Source organism: Artibeus jamaicensis, unplaced genomic scaffold (genome assembly GCF_021234435.1).
Source record: "Artibeus jamaicensis isolate MK-2021 breed Jamaican fruit bat unplaced genomic scaffold, CSHL_Jam_final contig_718, whole genome shotgun sequence".
NCBI lineage: Eukaryota > Metazoa > Chordata > Mammalia > Chiroptera > Phyllostomidae > Artibeus > Artibeus jamaicensis.
Window position 1 is genome coordinate 3,669,454 of NW_026521936.1, and position 16,416 is coordinate 3,685,869.

General features: G+C 56.8%; 1 protein-coding gene across 7 annotated transcripts in view; it reads right to left on the bottom strand.

The window, feature by feature from the left end:
* Positions 1-16,416, bottom strand: part of PRKAG2 (protein kinase AMP-activated non-catalytic subunit gamma 2) — a 196,361-nt gene that overhangs the window by 66,977 nt on the left and 112,968 nt on the right. For all 7 annotated transcript variants that reach the window (XM_037131946.2, XM_053671958.1, XM_037131944.2 and 4 more), the window contains one exon: positions 6,202-6,419. In XM_037131946.2, coding sequence (XP_036987841.2) covers positions 6,202-6,419 — 218 coding nt within the window. The remainder of the gene's footprint in view (positions 1-6,201; positions 6,420-16,416) is intronic.

Here is a 16,416-nt window from a genome sequence, read left to right on the forward strand (position 1 = left end):
CTGGCTGGAGACCCGGGAGGGACGACTGATCCATGTTTCTCTCTCACGTTGATGTTTCCCTCCCTCTCCTTCTCTCTTCCTTCCCCTGTCTCTAAAAGTAAATAAAATCTTTAAAAAAATACTTCTTAAAAAAAAATCTTGAGGCGAAAAGATGCAACATCCTTTCTTTGGAGCTCAACCACCCCCAGGGGACAGAATAACCAAGAACCCCTACAACGGAGCCAGGGCGCTGCTCAGGGAGATGGGCCCTCAGCCAAGGGCGCCTCTCTGGTCTGGGCTCGGTCGTCTTTCCGATCTCGAGGTCGTGGCTCCGGCAGGGCCGCAGCACAGGACAAGAGTCAGGGACCACACCTTTCCCTGGCAGCCCGGAGGACAGAGCTTCCCCACCAGTGTCTCTGGCCCCTGGGCAACACTTATCTGCGGCCGTGATGACCAGTCCCCACGGCTCCCACCCCTGGACCCGAGGGGGAGCTTTCCCTACACTATTTTTACACCATCTAATCTGCTGTGAGGCATAGACCGTGGGGCTGCCGCTTGGCCATTTCTGGGCAGACGGTTTTAACGTCCAGACCTTATTAGGGCTGTCACTTGATATTTCAGATGTGGGGACAGGAATCGGAAAACAAAGCCGTGCACATAAAACCTTCAACGGCTCCTCCACATCAAGTGATTTAAAGTAGTTTTAGATTCTAAAAGTGCTTTCCTATCTTTTTTTAAAAAGGGTCCTTGTTCCGAATAACAATCTTGAAAGACTGGTGTGTGATTTCCTTCCAAATCCTAGGGAAACCAGGAATCTTGGAGATGGATTCCGTGGACAGACGGTCAGGTTTAAGAAGCAACTCAAGTTCATGAACTCACTGGCTTACATTACCTCCCCCCCATACACATGATGAAATAAGTGTTAGTTATCTTTGGACACATAACAAATCACCCCCATAACTCAGTGGTATAAGATAACAATAATTTATACTGTTATGGACTAAATTGTGTCCTCCCCCTAAATTCAAATGTTGAAGCCTCACCCCCCCCCCATGTGACTGTATGTGGAAAGGGGACCTTTAAAGCAGTTACCCAGGTTAAACGAGGTCATGGGGATGGGGCCCTAAGCCAACAGGACTGGTGTCCTTCTACCAGGAGGGAGAGCCTTAGGGACGTGTGTGTGTGTGTGTGTGTGTGTGTGTGTGTGTGTGTGTGTGTAGGAAAGACCACGTGAGGACGCGGCGAGAAGACGGCCGCCTGCAGCCAAGGAGAGCGGCCTCTGGAGAAACCGGACGCTCAGAACCGTGAGAAACAAACGTCTGCAGGTTGAGCCGCCCTGTCTGTGGTGCGGTTACGGCAGCCCGAGCCGGCTGGTAAGTTATGTTCATGGTTTCTACGGGTCAGGAGTGCACGAGGAGTTCACCTGGGTGGACCGGGGCGGGTCTCCCAGGGGTTGGCCGTGGCTGCTTCTGACAACTCTGGTCACCCCCTCCAAACGCGGGGAGCACGGTGAGATGCATTCCTTTTGCTTCTGTGATACCGTTTTTGCCTGGTTTTCTGCCAGCCTTCCGGCAACTCAGAATCCTTCTCCTTTGTCCCTGGAATGTCCAAGTTTCTCTGGCTTTCTTCTCCCTACCACACATTTCTCTGTGTTATTTCATTTGCTCTGATGCCATAAATACTGTCTCTCTGATGACGCTCAAAGGTTGATAATTAGCTCCAGACACACACATGCAATCGCTCTTTAAACATCTCCCCTTGAATGTCCTACGACTTATTGTACGTCCACCCACCTCCATGCACACTAGCACACACTTGCGGCACACTCATGCCCACGTGTTTGTGCACAGAGACACAATCACAACACACGTGCGTACAAGCACATACACATGCTCACACCCATGCACACCACACACAGCCGGCTTCCCTGTCCCAGAAAACAAAGCCACATCCATCTAGCTGTCCGAGGCAAGACCTCGGGAACCTTCTTTGGTTCTGCCCTTTCCTCCTGCACGTCATCGATCACTACATTCCAAATTCCTTTCAATTCCACCTCTTAAATAGCTCTTTGCTTTTTAAAAAAATCCTCACCTGAGGACATTTTTCCTTATTTTTTAGAGAGAGAGGAAAGGAGAGAGAAAGACATCGATTCGAGAGAGAAGCATTGATCGGTTGCCTCTCGTACATGTCCAACCAGGGATTGAACCCGCAACCTAGGTATATGTCCTGACTGGGAATTGAACCTGCAACCTTGCGGTGACAGGATGATGTTTAACCAGCTGAGCCACAGCTATCAAGGCAACAGCTCTTTTCTTTCTAACACGAGTCCACGCCTTCCCACTTTCTCCTGCCAGCAAGCTCCCACCATTTCACGCTGCATCTCATCTGAGCTCCGATGCCGCCCAAATCCAATCTAATGTCCACACCTGGCCAGAGGAATAATCCTAAAACACAAAGCTGATGATTGCTCTCTGCCGCAGAAAAAAATGTCCACGCCCTTCCTCTGTTCACCGAGGAAGGGCTTCCTCTGGCTCCTTCCTCTGGCTCCTCCGCTCACCGAGACCAGCCTGGGCATTTCCTCTGATAATAACGCCGTGGGTTCTACCAAACTCGTCTGCACTTACTTACCTGTCCGCACCTTCCAGGTGGACAAAAGCACCTTCTCCGGTTCAGTCAGCGATTCACAATTTTAACCGTGCCACGTACGATGTGTTGTTAATGCAGTGACGTGGGAACGACTAACATTTGTCACCCATCACCCTTTCCTAGCACGGCGCCTGGCACACTGCGGTTGCTTCGTGTTTGCTGAGTAACTAAACGAGAACGTGGGAGCTGCCCACCAAAGACTAATTACCCGCACCCCCTTCTCAGTTTTAGAATTTTCCATTCACGGGAACGAGTTTTATAAAAGTGATCTCCATGGTTCACGTTTATAGAAAGGGTCTTTTTAGTGCAAAAGACAGAGGTAAATTCTACCTCCATGCTTTCGGGCTGACAGGTATCTTGGAGCAGCCGCCATTCCTCAGGGAGACTGGACCGGCAGCTGCAGGAACGAACTCGGCCAAGCTCTTCAGGAATTTAGCATGTAAACTAAAGACATTCGACACAACCCGATGACAAAGAAACACTCTTTACATGACCTGGAAACTCCGGGGTTGGGGGGCAGCCCCTGGAGCCCTCCACCCCAGTGGGTGACAAAGCTCACCGACGGGGTTGAGACCTTGTTCACTTTCAGGCAGCCAGCGGCACCGGGCCTTTCAATTTTAAAACGTACCATTTCGGAACGTAAGTGGGGCGCCCCCAGCAATCGCCCTGGTTTTCCTGAGCTCAAACTTCATAAACATTGTAGCCTTGATGGGACCCATTTTAAAAAAATTGTGGCAACATATACAGAACAGAGAAGTTACCATTCAACTGTTTGTAAGAGGACAATTCGGGGGCGTTGTCATGTGACTGTCACCACTGTCATCATCTCCAGAGCTGTTGTCATCTTGCAAAACTGAAACTCTCTCCCCGTCAATTGGGACCCGCCAGCCCTGGCACCCACTGTGCTACTTTCAGTGTCTGTGAGTCCAATGGCCCGAGGGACCTCGTGGTGGGGGACTACACACTGTCTGCCCTTCTGTGACTGGCTTACTTCCCTTGGCGGCCTGTCTTCAAGGCTCGTCCACGCTGTAGCCCGTGTCGGAACCCCCTTCCTCTCTGAGGCGGGGTCACAGTCCCTTGGAGGGAGTGGAATGACCACACCTTGGGTATCTCCTGGTGGCTTCTCAATCCACACCCACCATCAGTGTCCCTGAGAAGGGCACCTGGTCCGAGTCCATCGCTGGGTAGGGATCCAGCTGTGGACGCTGTCTCTCCGGCCGAAGAACCCCCTCCGGAAGCCTGGGAGGACCCACGCCTTTGGGCCTCCGTGGTGTGAAGTATCAACAGGTAAGAGCAGCACCTTTCAGCCTCATCACGGCCGACACTGCCCATGATTCCCCTCCACGCCAGCCGGGACGGGTACGGCCTGCCCCGGTCGCGGGGAAGCCCTGTGTCTGCGTCTGCGTCTGCCACCATCACATCCGACAATCTAAGCCAAAATAACTGCTTTCTCTTCAAATCAGCATCTCTTCTTAGAGGAGGCCCTTCTCTTGATTCTCACGGCTCAGGGAGAAGAAGCCGCTACTCTGAGAGGTTCATCTGCCGCATCGTTTAATCCTCTCTGCAGGGCATTTGCTTTTTGCTCCCTTCCCCAGTCTGCCCCCTGCTCCCTGCCCCCGCAGGCCCGCCTGCGCCTCGGGGAGGACCTGGCCCAGGGCTGGAGGACAAGGCAGGGCGGAAGTGCCGGGGTCTCTGTTCCTTTACCCCCACTAGCATCTGTAGCTGATGGCTGCTTCCCCTCAACGGCTCCAGCTCCTGCTGGGAGGACTCGTGTGGTTCCACCCCCCATCTGATGGGCCCTGGTAACACCACCTCCCGTCACTGTCCCCTAGTCCCAAGGGAGCGGTGGCTTCCTGCCTCTGATCACTGTTGTTGGGTGGCCTCCTCCTTCCCTTCTTGGATTCTCTGTGTCTCTCAGTTAAATGCTCAGGAAAACAGTGACCTCTCTAGACCTTCCCTCACTCACCCACACGAATGTGGACGACCTTCCTCCCGGGCCCACCGCTGCAGGGGGCTGTGCCCTGGGGCCAAGGCCCCGCCTTCTCCCCGCCTCCTGGGGGCTTCCCTTCCGCAGTGTGTCTCCTCCTCTGCGACCAGGTCCCCACCCTCTCAGGCCTGCCCACAGCTCCTACGCCTCGGCCTCTTTCTTCTCCGAGCCACACGGCACACTCTTTCCTGCCCCAAGTAGCGGCTAATTTTTTTTTTTTTCTAGAAGGCTCTCTACCTGTCCCCTCATTTAAACTCTACCAGTGACTCAGGCTCAGCTTGGCAGGTAGCCCTCTGCACAGAAGCCCTCTCTGTCCTTCACTTGCTGCATTTGCTTCGCTTTTATCTAGTGTCACTCTGTCCCCAGGAAGACTGTCAGCTCCGGAAAGCAGAAGCAATAGCTTGCACGTCCCCCCTCAGCACTGACACAAACAACACCCACTGCCCACACAGCGAGGGAAACTGCCCATGAACAGAGAACGGCCATGGTGAGGGCTTGGCGTGACCTGCGCATCCGCTTTCTCCCCAGTGTGACAGCTGTGTCACTGCCCCCAAAAGTGACGTGGTGGTCCTAACCCCGATACCTGTGAATGTGACCTTATTCGGAAATAAAGTCTCTGCAGGTGTCACGATGTTAAGATGATGTCGTTCTGGGTTAGGCTGGGCCCTAACCCAACCAGACTAGTGTCTGCATAGGAGAGAAAAATGTGGACCCAGACAAACGCAGAGAGGGGACACAGCCCTGTACAGGGGGAGTGGAGGCTGGGGGGTGCTGCCCCAAACCGAGGAGAGCCCGGGGCCCCGTGAAGCTGGACCAGACAAGGAAGGACCCCTCCCCCAGAGGCCCCGGATGGAGCTCGGCCCTGCCGACCCCCGGGCATTGGACATCCTGCCTCCAGAGCTGCGACACAGCCTCCTGTTGGTACAGGTCCCCAGTGTGAGCCACTTTGCTCCACCAGCCCCAGGAAGCGAAAAGCACGGAATAAAATAGCTATGTCTGTGCAGATCGAGCTTAGTGGCCAGCGTCCCGTGTCCCGGCCGGGGACAGACCTCGCACTGAGTACCCTCGGTGCCCAGCACGGACCGGGCGGGCAGAGAGGGGCAGAGTCCAGGAGACCACACGCAGGGCCGGTGGGGCGAGGAAGACGGCCTCCCCGCGGCGCCTCACCCCCACTCCGCTTTGAAGGGCTCCTCTCAAGAATGCGTCCCGACCAACTCCGCATCCGGCATCGGACTTAAAAGCTAAAAGCTCTCAAATCAAATTCCTATTTTTACAAAGCTTGGTCTTCGCCTTGCCTGTGACTTGTGACTGGAGTCTCTCCCCATCAAAACACATTCAGACAAAACTTTTAATGGCCGATTTTCAAAACGAAACCAAGGGAACAACAAAAACAAAAACCCCGTTTCTGGTCAAGTTCCAGGTGTTGCCACCTTTCAGGGGACTCCCAGCTGCCTGCTGGGCCCTCCCCACTTTTCTCTCAGCCTGTGACTTTAGACAAACTATCCCCCCCCCCCCATGTCAGAAGTGCACAGCCTTAGCTCCGGCCGAATGCGGTCAGGCTCAGCCCACTGGCCAAGGCCCAGACTTACGGTTCTGGAGGGAGCCTGGTGGGTGGGCGACGCCGCCGGAGGCCGGGCTGAACTCTGGAAGGAGGACGGGCAGAACCTCTGGCCCGCGTCCGGAGGGGAAGACGAGGCATAGATGCGGTTTTCCAGGCGCTCGGGCTCCTGCTTGTAGGACTCGAGCGGGAATGAGTGCTGCTTGGTCACTTGGGTGGGTGTGGACGGCGAGGAGGAGAGGCCGGAGGCTGCGGAGGGGAACGCAGGGGGTGGTCAGAGGCTCAGCTGTGGGGGAGGAGGGCGGCGCCGGGTTCCCCCACGTCCAAGGGCCAAAATCTCAAAGTGGCGAGAATGAAATGACGAAATTCCAAATATCGGGACAAGCTTTTATAAGCTGGTGTCTAATCCCTTAGAATGAGCTGAGCCCAGAACTCCCCTCGTTATCCAACTTTTTTCCTCATTTCTTTCTTTCTTTTTAAAAGATTTTTAAAATTTATTTTTACAAACAGGGAAAAGAAGGAGAAAGAGACAGAGAAACATCGATGTGTGGCTGCCTCTCACACGCCCCCTACTGGGGACCTGACCTACAACTCAGACTCGTGCCCTGACTGGGTATCGAACTAAAGACCCTTTGGTTCACAGCCCATGCTCAACCCACTGAGCCACACCAGCCAGAGCTTCGTCATCCAACTTGAGCCATGGGCGGGGTCCCCTTTGGGGAGGGGGGCTCAGACAGTTCAGAAGCTGTCTGGGGGAAGGGTCTCACACACTCCCACAGCAGGTGCTGCTTTCTCCCGTTCAGTCAGACCCTGTCTGACCCGGGTGGAGAGCACCTACAGGGTGTCCCCTGCTGCCTGAGATAAGACCTGGGAGAGGCCATAAACTAGTCAACAGAGGCCAAGGTCAGAGTTGCAGACACCACAGGACAACAATCGCTAAGGACCAGAGGACACAATGCACTGTTACTGCCCTGATGCACAGGGTGAATGCGGCCCCTGGGAGTCGGGGGAGTTTAGAGGGTACCATGAAGGTGGCTTCTGGGGGGTGGGGACTGCAGGCGAGAGGAGGGGCCCACACTGGGAAAGGGCCTTGCAAAGTGATGATGTAGAGGGTCAGGAACCAGGAGGAAGCAGATGGGGGCCGGGGACTGGGGACATGAACCTGCCCTTCTGGGGCGAACTGCGTCCCCTGAAGAGATGCACTGAAGTCTTACCCCCAGCACCTGGTCATACGAGGTCAGATGAGGTCATACTGGAGTGGGGGGGGTCCTTTGCCCAGTGTGACCAGTGTCTTTATGAGAGGAGAGGACACAGAGAGAGACACACACAAGGAGAAGGCCATGGGATGGCAGAGGCAATGGCTGGAGTGATGTGCCTACAAGCCAAGGAGTGACAAGCCACCTGAGGCTGGGGGAGGCCAGGGACCCAGAGTCTGGGAGGGAGGCGGCCCTGCCGGCTCCCCGGCTTCAGGGTCCAGCCCCCAGCCCCGGGAGCGGCTAAATTCCTGCTGTTTTAAGCCACCGGTTTGCGGCACTTGGTCACAGTGACCTCGGGAAACTGACACACTGTAAGGCTGCCTGGTACTGACATGTTTTCCAAGAGAAGCAGAACTGGGATGTGGGTCTGGTCTCTCCCAATTTCTAGGTAACTAAATAGAATTTTTATTTGAAATGCGTTATTTGGAATGTTTCAATCAGGTGAGTCAGAGCCCAGATGCCCGTGGACACGGCCAAGGCCACCCACTGGCTGCTTCTGACCCTGACGAGGACGGCTCAGCCCACAGCGCCACAGCCTGGGTCCCCTGTACCGTGCTCCCGGTGCCGTGTGCTGTCCCGGGCCGGGAAGGGTGCTGGGTAAATGCACACCAGCTGCCGACCTGCAAGGAGCGAGCAGGGAAACAGGAAAGCTCGGGTGCGTGCTTCCAGGGCAGAAGTAACCGAAGAAAGGAGCGGCGCCCCTTTCCGGGGAACCTCCCTACACCACGACATCACAGCCAGTGGGACTGTCCGTCCCCAAGCCCCAGGCTGGACTCTGGAGCAGCTCCTGTGCAAGTGGGACGCGGAATGCTCTGCCCTGCGTCTCCGTGAGTCGCAGAACTTCAATGAGGAAAGACCTCCTCCAGCAAAGATCCCGGTGCTTTGGGGGTACAAGGTTCCCCCGAAGGTCTTGAGAGGCAACACCTGCTTTGAGGCGGGGCTGCGGGGTGGGGGTGGGAGGGGAAGGAGAGGGAGGACCAAGAGCAGGAGGAAAGTGGATGGCGTAGCAGCTCAGCAGGCTGGCCAACACGGGAGGCCCCTGGCCCAGGTCCCAGCCCTTCTCCGGGCCAGGCTCCCGCGTCCTCACGGCACCAGCGCTCCCCAGAGACGCCCCCAGGAGGGTGAGGAATGAGGACGCCAGCCAAGGCTCAGAGGGGGTGGCCCAGCTGCCCGAGCTTGGAGTGGAGACCAGGAGAGGGAACTCCGGTGCAGGTTCGTTTGTGGGGCCTGGGCACCTCACTGGCCTCTGGCCCCTGGGGGTGATGGCGTGTGGGTCAAGAATTCTCCCAGGGAGAGTCCTTGGCAGGGGCGCTGGCTTGGCTCCTCACCCAGGACGGGCTAGTTCCCAGCATCACAGTCGAGTAGAAAACGTTACGGTCCATGCTCCTAACTCTTACTCTGGCCACTGGACATGGACTTGGCTTTGGGGAAGGGGGGGACCCAGCAGGGAATAGAGCAGGATGGGGTGGGTGCAGTTTAAGGGGCAGCCACACCCTAACAGCCCTGGAGAGCCCCCTGGGCAGAGACTGTCTGGGGGCATCAGTTCCTCACATAGCGGGGGGCCTGGCCCCAGTGATCTCCAGCACCCCTGAGTGACAGTGCGGAGCACCCACATCTGTCCCGCCTGGGCACAGTCCAAACCAGGCCCTCCCCTTGCCTGCGCCCTCACTTTCTGGCTCCAACCACGCCCACAAAGGACCTTCCAGAGGCCCGGAGTTTGGAAGGAAGCACCTGTGCGGCGACATTTTGGCAAAATCTATCAAAGTAACACACGCACACATCCTGACCGCACTTCGCTTTGGGACTGTCTCCTGCAGACACGCGTGTGTGGGGCTGCTACGCAGCGAGTGAGGGCGCCGTTCCTCACCACACGGCTTTGGACAGCAGGGCCAGGAGGCAGAGAGGCTCGCTCGCAGGGAGGGGTTCAATACCTGCGGCTCACCCACACGGACAGCCACGGTTGTGCACCCAGACAAGACGAGCCCCGTGATTGGTCTCCATGGCACAGTGGCACATCAAAAAGTGACCCTCACAGCCATCTGTACGGAATGACACGGTGCCCACGGGCCCTGCCTGTCTGCACACGCACCGAGCGTCTCTGCAAGGGTCTGGAACCGCCGTCACCGGACGTGGGAGCGGCTGGTGGGGAAGACTCCCGGCCTTTCTAATTCCAACCCGCACACCATGTAAACGTATCATCTACTCAGACAACGGCTTTTCTTCGGCCACGGTTCTGCTTTGGGGCTGGAGGCCGGCTCACACGGCATGGAAGCGCCTCCTGCCTCCCCTCCCGTACGGTCCCCCGCAGGAGAGGAGCTATGACGGGTCCCCTCCCTGACAGGCTGTCCCACTGACTACACTCTGCTGGGACCAAGCCCGGACACCGCTGTGTGAGTGACATTCATAGCTGGTGGGATGTCATCCTGGCTCATTCTGTGGGTACAGAACATCCATTCCTCAAGTGTAAATAACTAAAGAGCCCGGGACTCAGCAGCTTCCCCCCAAGAGGGCCCTTTACACCACAGCCCACAGCGTCTGCTTCTCCCGAGGCGCAGCCTGGGTAGGCTGTCCCCACGTGGTGCCGTCGCAGTGAGGCCAACCCAGTCCCCACGAGGGCAAGAGAGAAGCCGGGTGCTGAAGACACACTACCCTGGACCGCTTGGGATGCTGACAAAATAAGGCGGGCTTTTCATGCCGGGGGCGGGGGGGGGGGATAATTTGTTTCCAGTGGGACAGAATGATTCTCCATGGCCCTGACAAAAGATCCTCTCACCGAAATCTTTCCAAGTTCAAAGACACCTCCTGCCTGGCCTTCCTGCCTCCCCTTGGCTCCCTTCCCAGAGCCAGTGACTCCTGTGGACAAGGAGATGACCGTGCAAACTAGGATTCTGTGTGTGTTTTAGGGCGCAGGGGAGGAGCCTTCCTACAACCAACGCGCCCCCTCTTCTCACGACACCTGAAATGGCTTTCAGGGGGTGGCGCCTCCCACTAGCACCTTTTCTGGGGGATGCCTTGCTGTTTGCAAAGTGTTCTTACGAGTCCCCCTCCATGTGCTCCCCGAAGCCCCCAGCAAGAGCGGGGGCAGGCCCGTACCCACTTTTCGGGTGAGGAAACTTACCAGTGTGTGCGTGTGTGGTGGGGGGCTGTCCCAGGAACAGGAAGTGGACAGGTGAGAATATTGCTAAACTCTTTAAAAGATGCCAATGTCACAACTGGCAAATAGAGAGGAAAACGGAACAGTGCAGACGCACACCCCCGTTACTGTTAAGCAGACTGATCTGTTGCTCAAGCGTAGGTCCAGTCTTGCAGGAAAACCGTGCATCTGGTCAATAAGTGTGGGTGCTGAGGGGACAGCAGGGATCAGACAGAGCCCCGCATTTCTAGGGGATTGGGGAAAGTAGGACAAAAACAAAACCCAAACTCTAGTCGACAATATTGTCTAATAAACACTGAGAGTCAAATGTGGGACCCCAGGCAGGAGGCCTCAAAGAGCAGAGCGCTGAGGTGGGGGGCACGGAGGCGGGGTGGTGAAAGCCCCCAGAAACATGGAAAGCCCTGGGCCTTGCCTTCAGGGAGAAGGAAACAGATCTGCCCCAATCAGGGGACTTTCCGACGGCCCAGAATGACGGACAGGTTTCCCATTGTGTTCTCCAGGGAAGGCTTCCCTCCCTCTGCTGCTTCTTAAGGACTTCGCTCTGGACTGGACGGCTGTCAGAGAGGGACAATGCCTTCGATTCTTCCCGGGCAGCGGCCAGGATGAGTGAATAAGCTCCGTGGGGAGCAGAACCGGCTCCTGGCAGCCACACAGCACACCAGGCAAGTGGCCCCAGACACTGGGGAGCCAGGGGCTGACGACTTCACAGGGCCAACTGCGCTGGCAGGCGCTGCGTCTGGAGAGAGCGGGTGTGAGCAGGAGGGGGATGAGGGAGCCACTGGAGGAACATAAGCAGCGGCCTGTGGCTTCACCCCCAGGAAACATGGCCGTGAGCCAGCCAACTGCTTGCCTGATGCCATAAACCAGGTAGACCAGATGGCTGTGTGGTGTGCACTGGCATGCATTCCTGCTTTCCCCACCCTTGCTGGGCAGGGCCAGCCTTTTTCATGCGTACGGTCTAAACTCACAAGGAAGAATGAAAAATCTGTTTTGCTTCTGACCTCAAAATACCCTTGTAGACCATTATCCCGAGAAGCATGGGAAGAGAAAAGCAAATTTTCAGTTTATGCCGGATGAGGGGTTTGCTTATACGCAGTTTTTAGAAACAACTACTGGTCCCGGACACGAGGGGGCTTGTGCTGTCTCTCACTTTGGAGGGATGGTGACAAGGGTCAGAGAGGGTGGTGGCACAGGCGGAGTGGGCCACACAAAAGTGCACAGCCAGGCAGCCACAGGGTCCCTGCTGCTAAAGAGTGTGCCATAAAGGGACATCAGGAGGGACAGAAAGCCCCCGGGTGATACAAGTGCGTCCGTAAGGGAGGGGGGCACAGGCAGAACCTGCTGTGGAGAGCAGGACCGATAAAATGGCGTTGGTCTGGTCCAGGCGGCATAGAGCATGTAACACAAAATGGAGTCACTCACGTCAACCACCAGGGCCATCAGTCAGCTGTGACACTTTGGTTGAAGAGGGGAACTACCTAAGTCATGCCAGACACATCTGGCAAGAAGACACACCTAAGACATGTGCACACGTGGTCAGCACAGCCGTGTCTGCGGAGCAGGACCCCCTGCAGACAGGCTCCTGGGGAAACTCCCAACTTGCCAGCAGGGGCGCCAAGACACTGATCAAGAGACCCAGAAGGGTGGGGTGCACCCCCCTCAAGGCATAACTGAGGCAGACTCCAGACCGTCACTGAGACAGCCGAGCCCCACACACCAGAGTGCTGCTCCACACCAGGCTGATGTCCCTTGGCACTGGCCGCTGGTGGCTCTGCAGACCCTTCCCTGCAAGACACTGACGACTCCCACAGACTCCACAGGCTCCTGGACCCACAGACCGAGACTCTGGGACTCGGGTTCATTACCCTCCAATTCTCTTGTGTGACGTTGTTACTGACGGTTTCTGAGTGATTAGTATTGTTACCAGGTTAGTATAGATTTGGATTAAATGTGCATTAATAAAAGCTGGGTGAACCTGCATTAATAAAGTCTGAGTGAACAGCACAGTCCCCTGTGTTGGCTCCCTGTTATTTCTGGGTGCCGGTGGTCACTGGTAGGACTGGTAGTCGTATGGGTGGCTCGGCACTTTCGGTTCCTAAGGCCTAGGTCAGACGATCCACGTGGGGACCGAAGGCTGACTTATCAGAAGGACTGTATCAAAAACACCACGTTCTCGGCACCCACCACCGTGTGCTGCTTTGCTGAGGGTGCCTTTGCTGACGGAGTCACTTCCATTTCTAGCCTTCACCTTCTCGGCTTTCCCTGTGCCTGGCTGACCTCTGCCCCTCCCTGCTTTCCGCCTGATCTCCAGACACCAGAGTTCACACAGCCTTCGGCCCCCTCCCCACAGTGCCTGCTGCTTTGCGACTTTGCTTGGAATGCTCCAGAATCGCCCATGTCCTCAAAGACATTGGCCTGGTGCCCCCACCCAGCCCCCTCCACCACATTGGGGGACCCTCTCTCTCTGGGCGGAGTGTCCAGGCTCCCATCTCTGCGTTGGCCTAGATGGCGTCCTAAACCAGTGACACTGTCTGTGCCGGACCTGAGCGGACTCTCAGTTCAGGGATGAACTTGCAGTTGGGCTTCTGGGCTGCGAGCCTCATTTACGGACCCTTTTAACAATCAGCTTTACAATCTCTCAGAAGTGAAACTATTCAAAATACATTGCAGAATGTCCAAAGTCACCTTGCAGTCATAGCATTATGGTAATGTGGCGGGTAAAAAAGTTGATTTAAAAAACCAAACAAACAAAAACCAGACAGCCTTGGCTGCTGTGGCTCAGTGGATTGAGTGCCGGCCTGTGAACCAAAGGGTCACCGGTTCGATTCCCAGTCAGGGCACATGCCTGGGTTGTGGGCCAGGTCCCCAGTAGGAACCCTAGGTTCCTTCCTGGGTCAGTGTGGTGACTGTCATTTCCTGCGAGGACACAGGGAAGCACCCTAATTTACTAGGAGGATGCGGAGTTTCACACTTGCAGGCTGATGCCAAGGTGCCCGGTGGGCAGGGAAAGTTGCCCACAGGGGAAGCCAGAGTATTTCTGGGCAGGAGCCCCCACCCCTACCCGCAGTGCCTGCCCTGCTCCGGCATGCTCTCAGGCCAGGACCACATTTCAGTGCACGTTCCAACAAGCCTTCCTAACCTCGGTCTCTCCAAGAAGCCTTTCTGACGCAGCCTTGTTCAGGCAGATCGCTCCCACAGAGCCAGCCTGTCTACCACCCACGGTCCCACTGTGATGTCACCGCGGGTCTGGGGTGAGGGCACATGGGGAACTGGCCCTGCTGAAATGGGACGGGCCGGTCGCCACGGGGAACTCCGGACTGGCTTCCCCTCTCTGTCTGGGACATGGCCCTGCCTCCAGAGCCCCTCTAGGGATTCCTGAGCATCCATCACCTGCTTATTATTCTCGCCACTGGGGACATTCCCCAGACACTGGGGAGGGTGTGACCCTTCAACATCGGTGACCCTGTGATAATCTGCTGCAGTCAGTCACGGAGCGTGCCCGCAGCTGCTCTGTGTCTTCCTGATACAGAAATAACCTCAGTGCAGCTCTGCCTCTCCCAAAGCCAGGTGTTGAGGATCTGGGTCCCTGGGGGTCTCCAAACTTTTCCACAGGGTGGCCAGGCCCCCACTGTGTTGGCTGTGGCCAGTAGCTGCGTCCATGCTGAGGGACCTGGAGTGGGAGGACCCGGAGCCTGAGACCAGACGGACAGTGACGTGCTGACCAGATGAAGAGAAGGCACGAGCACGCCGGGCGAGGACCCCTGCCCGCGCCCATTCCTGGGGCCTGCTTCCCACACGCCGAAACCGTGCCTTGGGTTTCTCCGGTACTTTCTGCAAGTCAGCTACTCGAGTCACTGAGAGCCTTGGGACAGTGACCCACCCCCTCCAGGAAGGGCTCTGGGCCACGGTGCCCTCCTCCAGGTGTGTCCTGGGTCTTTTCCAGTGCGCAGGTCTCTGACCAATCAGCACCCACTATTCCACCAGGGCCCCGGGAGCACGGTTTCCCAACCCCCACTTTTGGAGGCAGAGTTGGGGAGGCGGCTTGTGGGTGAGTTGACCCCTGCCCCGGCCCAGCGCTCGCCTTTCCGCTGGGTGCCCCGCAGGCCCGGTGGTGGCTGCCAGCCAGCCCAGGCATTTCCTTCCCAGGGTGCCGGCTGCAGCCCGCCGCCACGGGACTCCGACCAGGGCTCTCCTGCGGCTCTGTCGACTCAACACGCACACCACCTGACGTCACCCGCCGGGCCCTCTGGGTGGGAGGTGCCGGGAGCCCAGACAGGCTAAAGCCCCGGGAGGCCTGGGGCCGGGAAGGCATCCAGACGGGGTCTCGGCCCCGGCGCAGGCTTCTGTGGGGCTGTTCTTCCCACTCACAACCCGAGGAATGATAAAGGACGACAGCCACACGCCTGAGTGTCTCCTTGGGCCCTTGGGAGAGGGCTGACAACTCCGCCAGAGGGCACCGGGAACAGAACTGTCCTTCTGGGGAGCTTAGAATTCCCTACCTTCCAGCATCCGACCTACGGTCGCCACCGCTGCCTGAGCTTATTTTCTGGTTTTTTTCATCCTCACCCGAGGACATGTTTATCGATTTTAGAGAGAGGAAGAAAGAGAGACAGAAACATCGATTGGTTGCCTCCCATATGTGCTGTGACTGGGGATCAAACCTGAAAACCCAGACATGTGCCCCGACTGGGGATTGAACCCATAACCTTTTGGTGTACGGGACGACGCTCCAACCAACTGAGCCACCCGGCCAGGGCTGCCTGAGCTTGTTTTATGGGCAGTAAGAAGGCAGCCCCCTATTGGCGTGATTTGAGGGTTTGGAGAACCCCCTGCCCCCTTCCAAATACCTCACTTGCTTGATGGGTCTCTTTAACAGCCCCGTCACCCCTTGGGCATGCCACTGTCACCTGAAAGGCTCCACACCCTCATCACCTCGGCCAACCTCCTGAAGGCTGCTCTGGATAACATTTTCCCCTGCATGTGACACCGTGGAGGGACCGTCCCCAGGCAAGGAAATACGGGTGGGATCCTGGACTCAGCTGTACCCAGTTAGCACCCTCTGTTTCCACGAGATTTCATTTTCTCTCTGGTCTCCCTCTGGCCAGGCGTGCAGAACCGTGTGTGAGAAATGCTATCAGACCCCTGTGTACAGGGGGCGGGCTTCGCCCCACGCTGTCAGCATTTACCGTTGGCTGAGTTCTAGGCCTGCTCTGGTTCCCAGCGCTAATTATTCCTGCTCCGTGCACATGCGGCACATTCCAATACTGTAAAATGACAGTGTGCTGCGGCTTCTCTGTTACATATCTTGTCTCCCCGGAGAGCACCAGCTGTCGTGATGGTCACGCACAGCCCGGCCGACAGCACACAGGGGCCGGCACGCGCCCCCTCCACTGAACACAGGCTGTGTTTACCAGGTGCCTTCGTCAGCGCACCTTTGCTCAACAAAGTGCCGGGCGAGCACCATCCGCAAAAGAACGAGTGGGAAAACCGGTTTCATCAAAAACTAACACGTCAGGTCTTCCAAAGGCACAGAGAAGAGAATGAAAAAGTGGCGAGGAACAGGGAGAAAATGTGTGCAAAACACGCAGGCGGCGCAGGACATACTTCCGGGACACACCAACGGCTCTCACAGCTCAGCAGCAGGAGGACAAACCATTCGGTAGGACGAGCGGCCCGCAGAGGGAACGGACACTTCACCCAGGAAGAGGCGGCGATGGTGAGCATGTTGGAAGATGCTCCACACTTGAGTTGGGAGGGAAACGCGAATTAAAACTGCGGTGAGACACTGAACACCCCCCACCCCTGCCTGCCCCGTCAGACTAGCTGCAACTTTTAG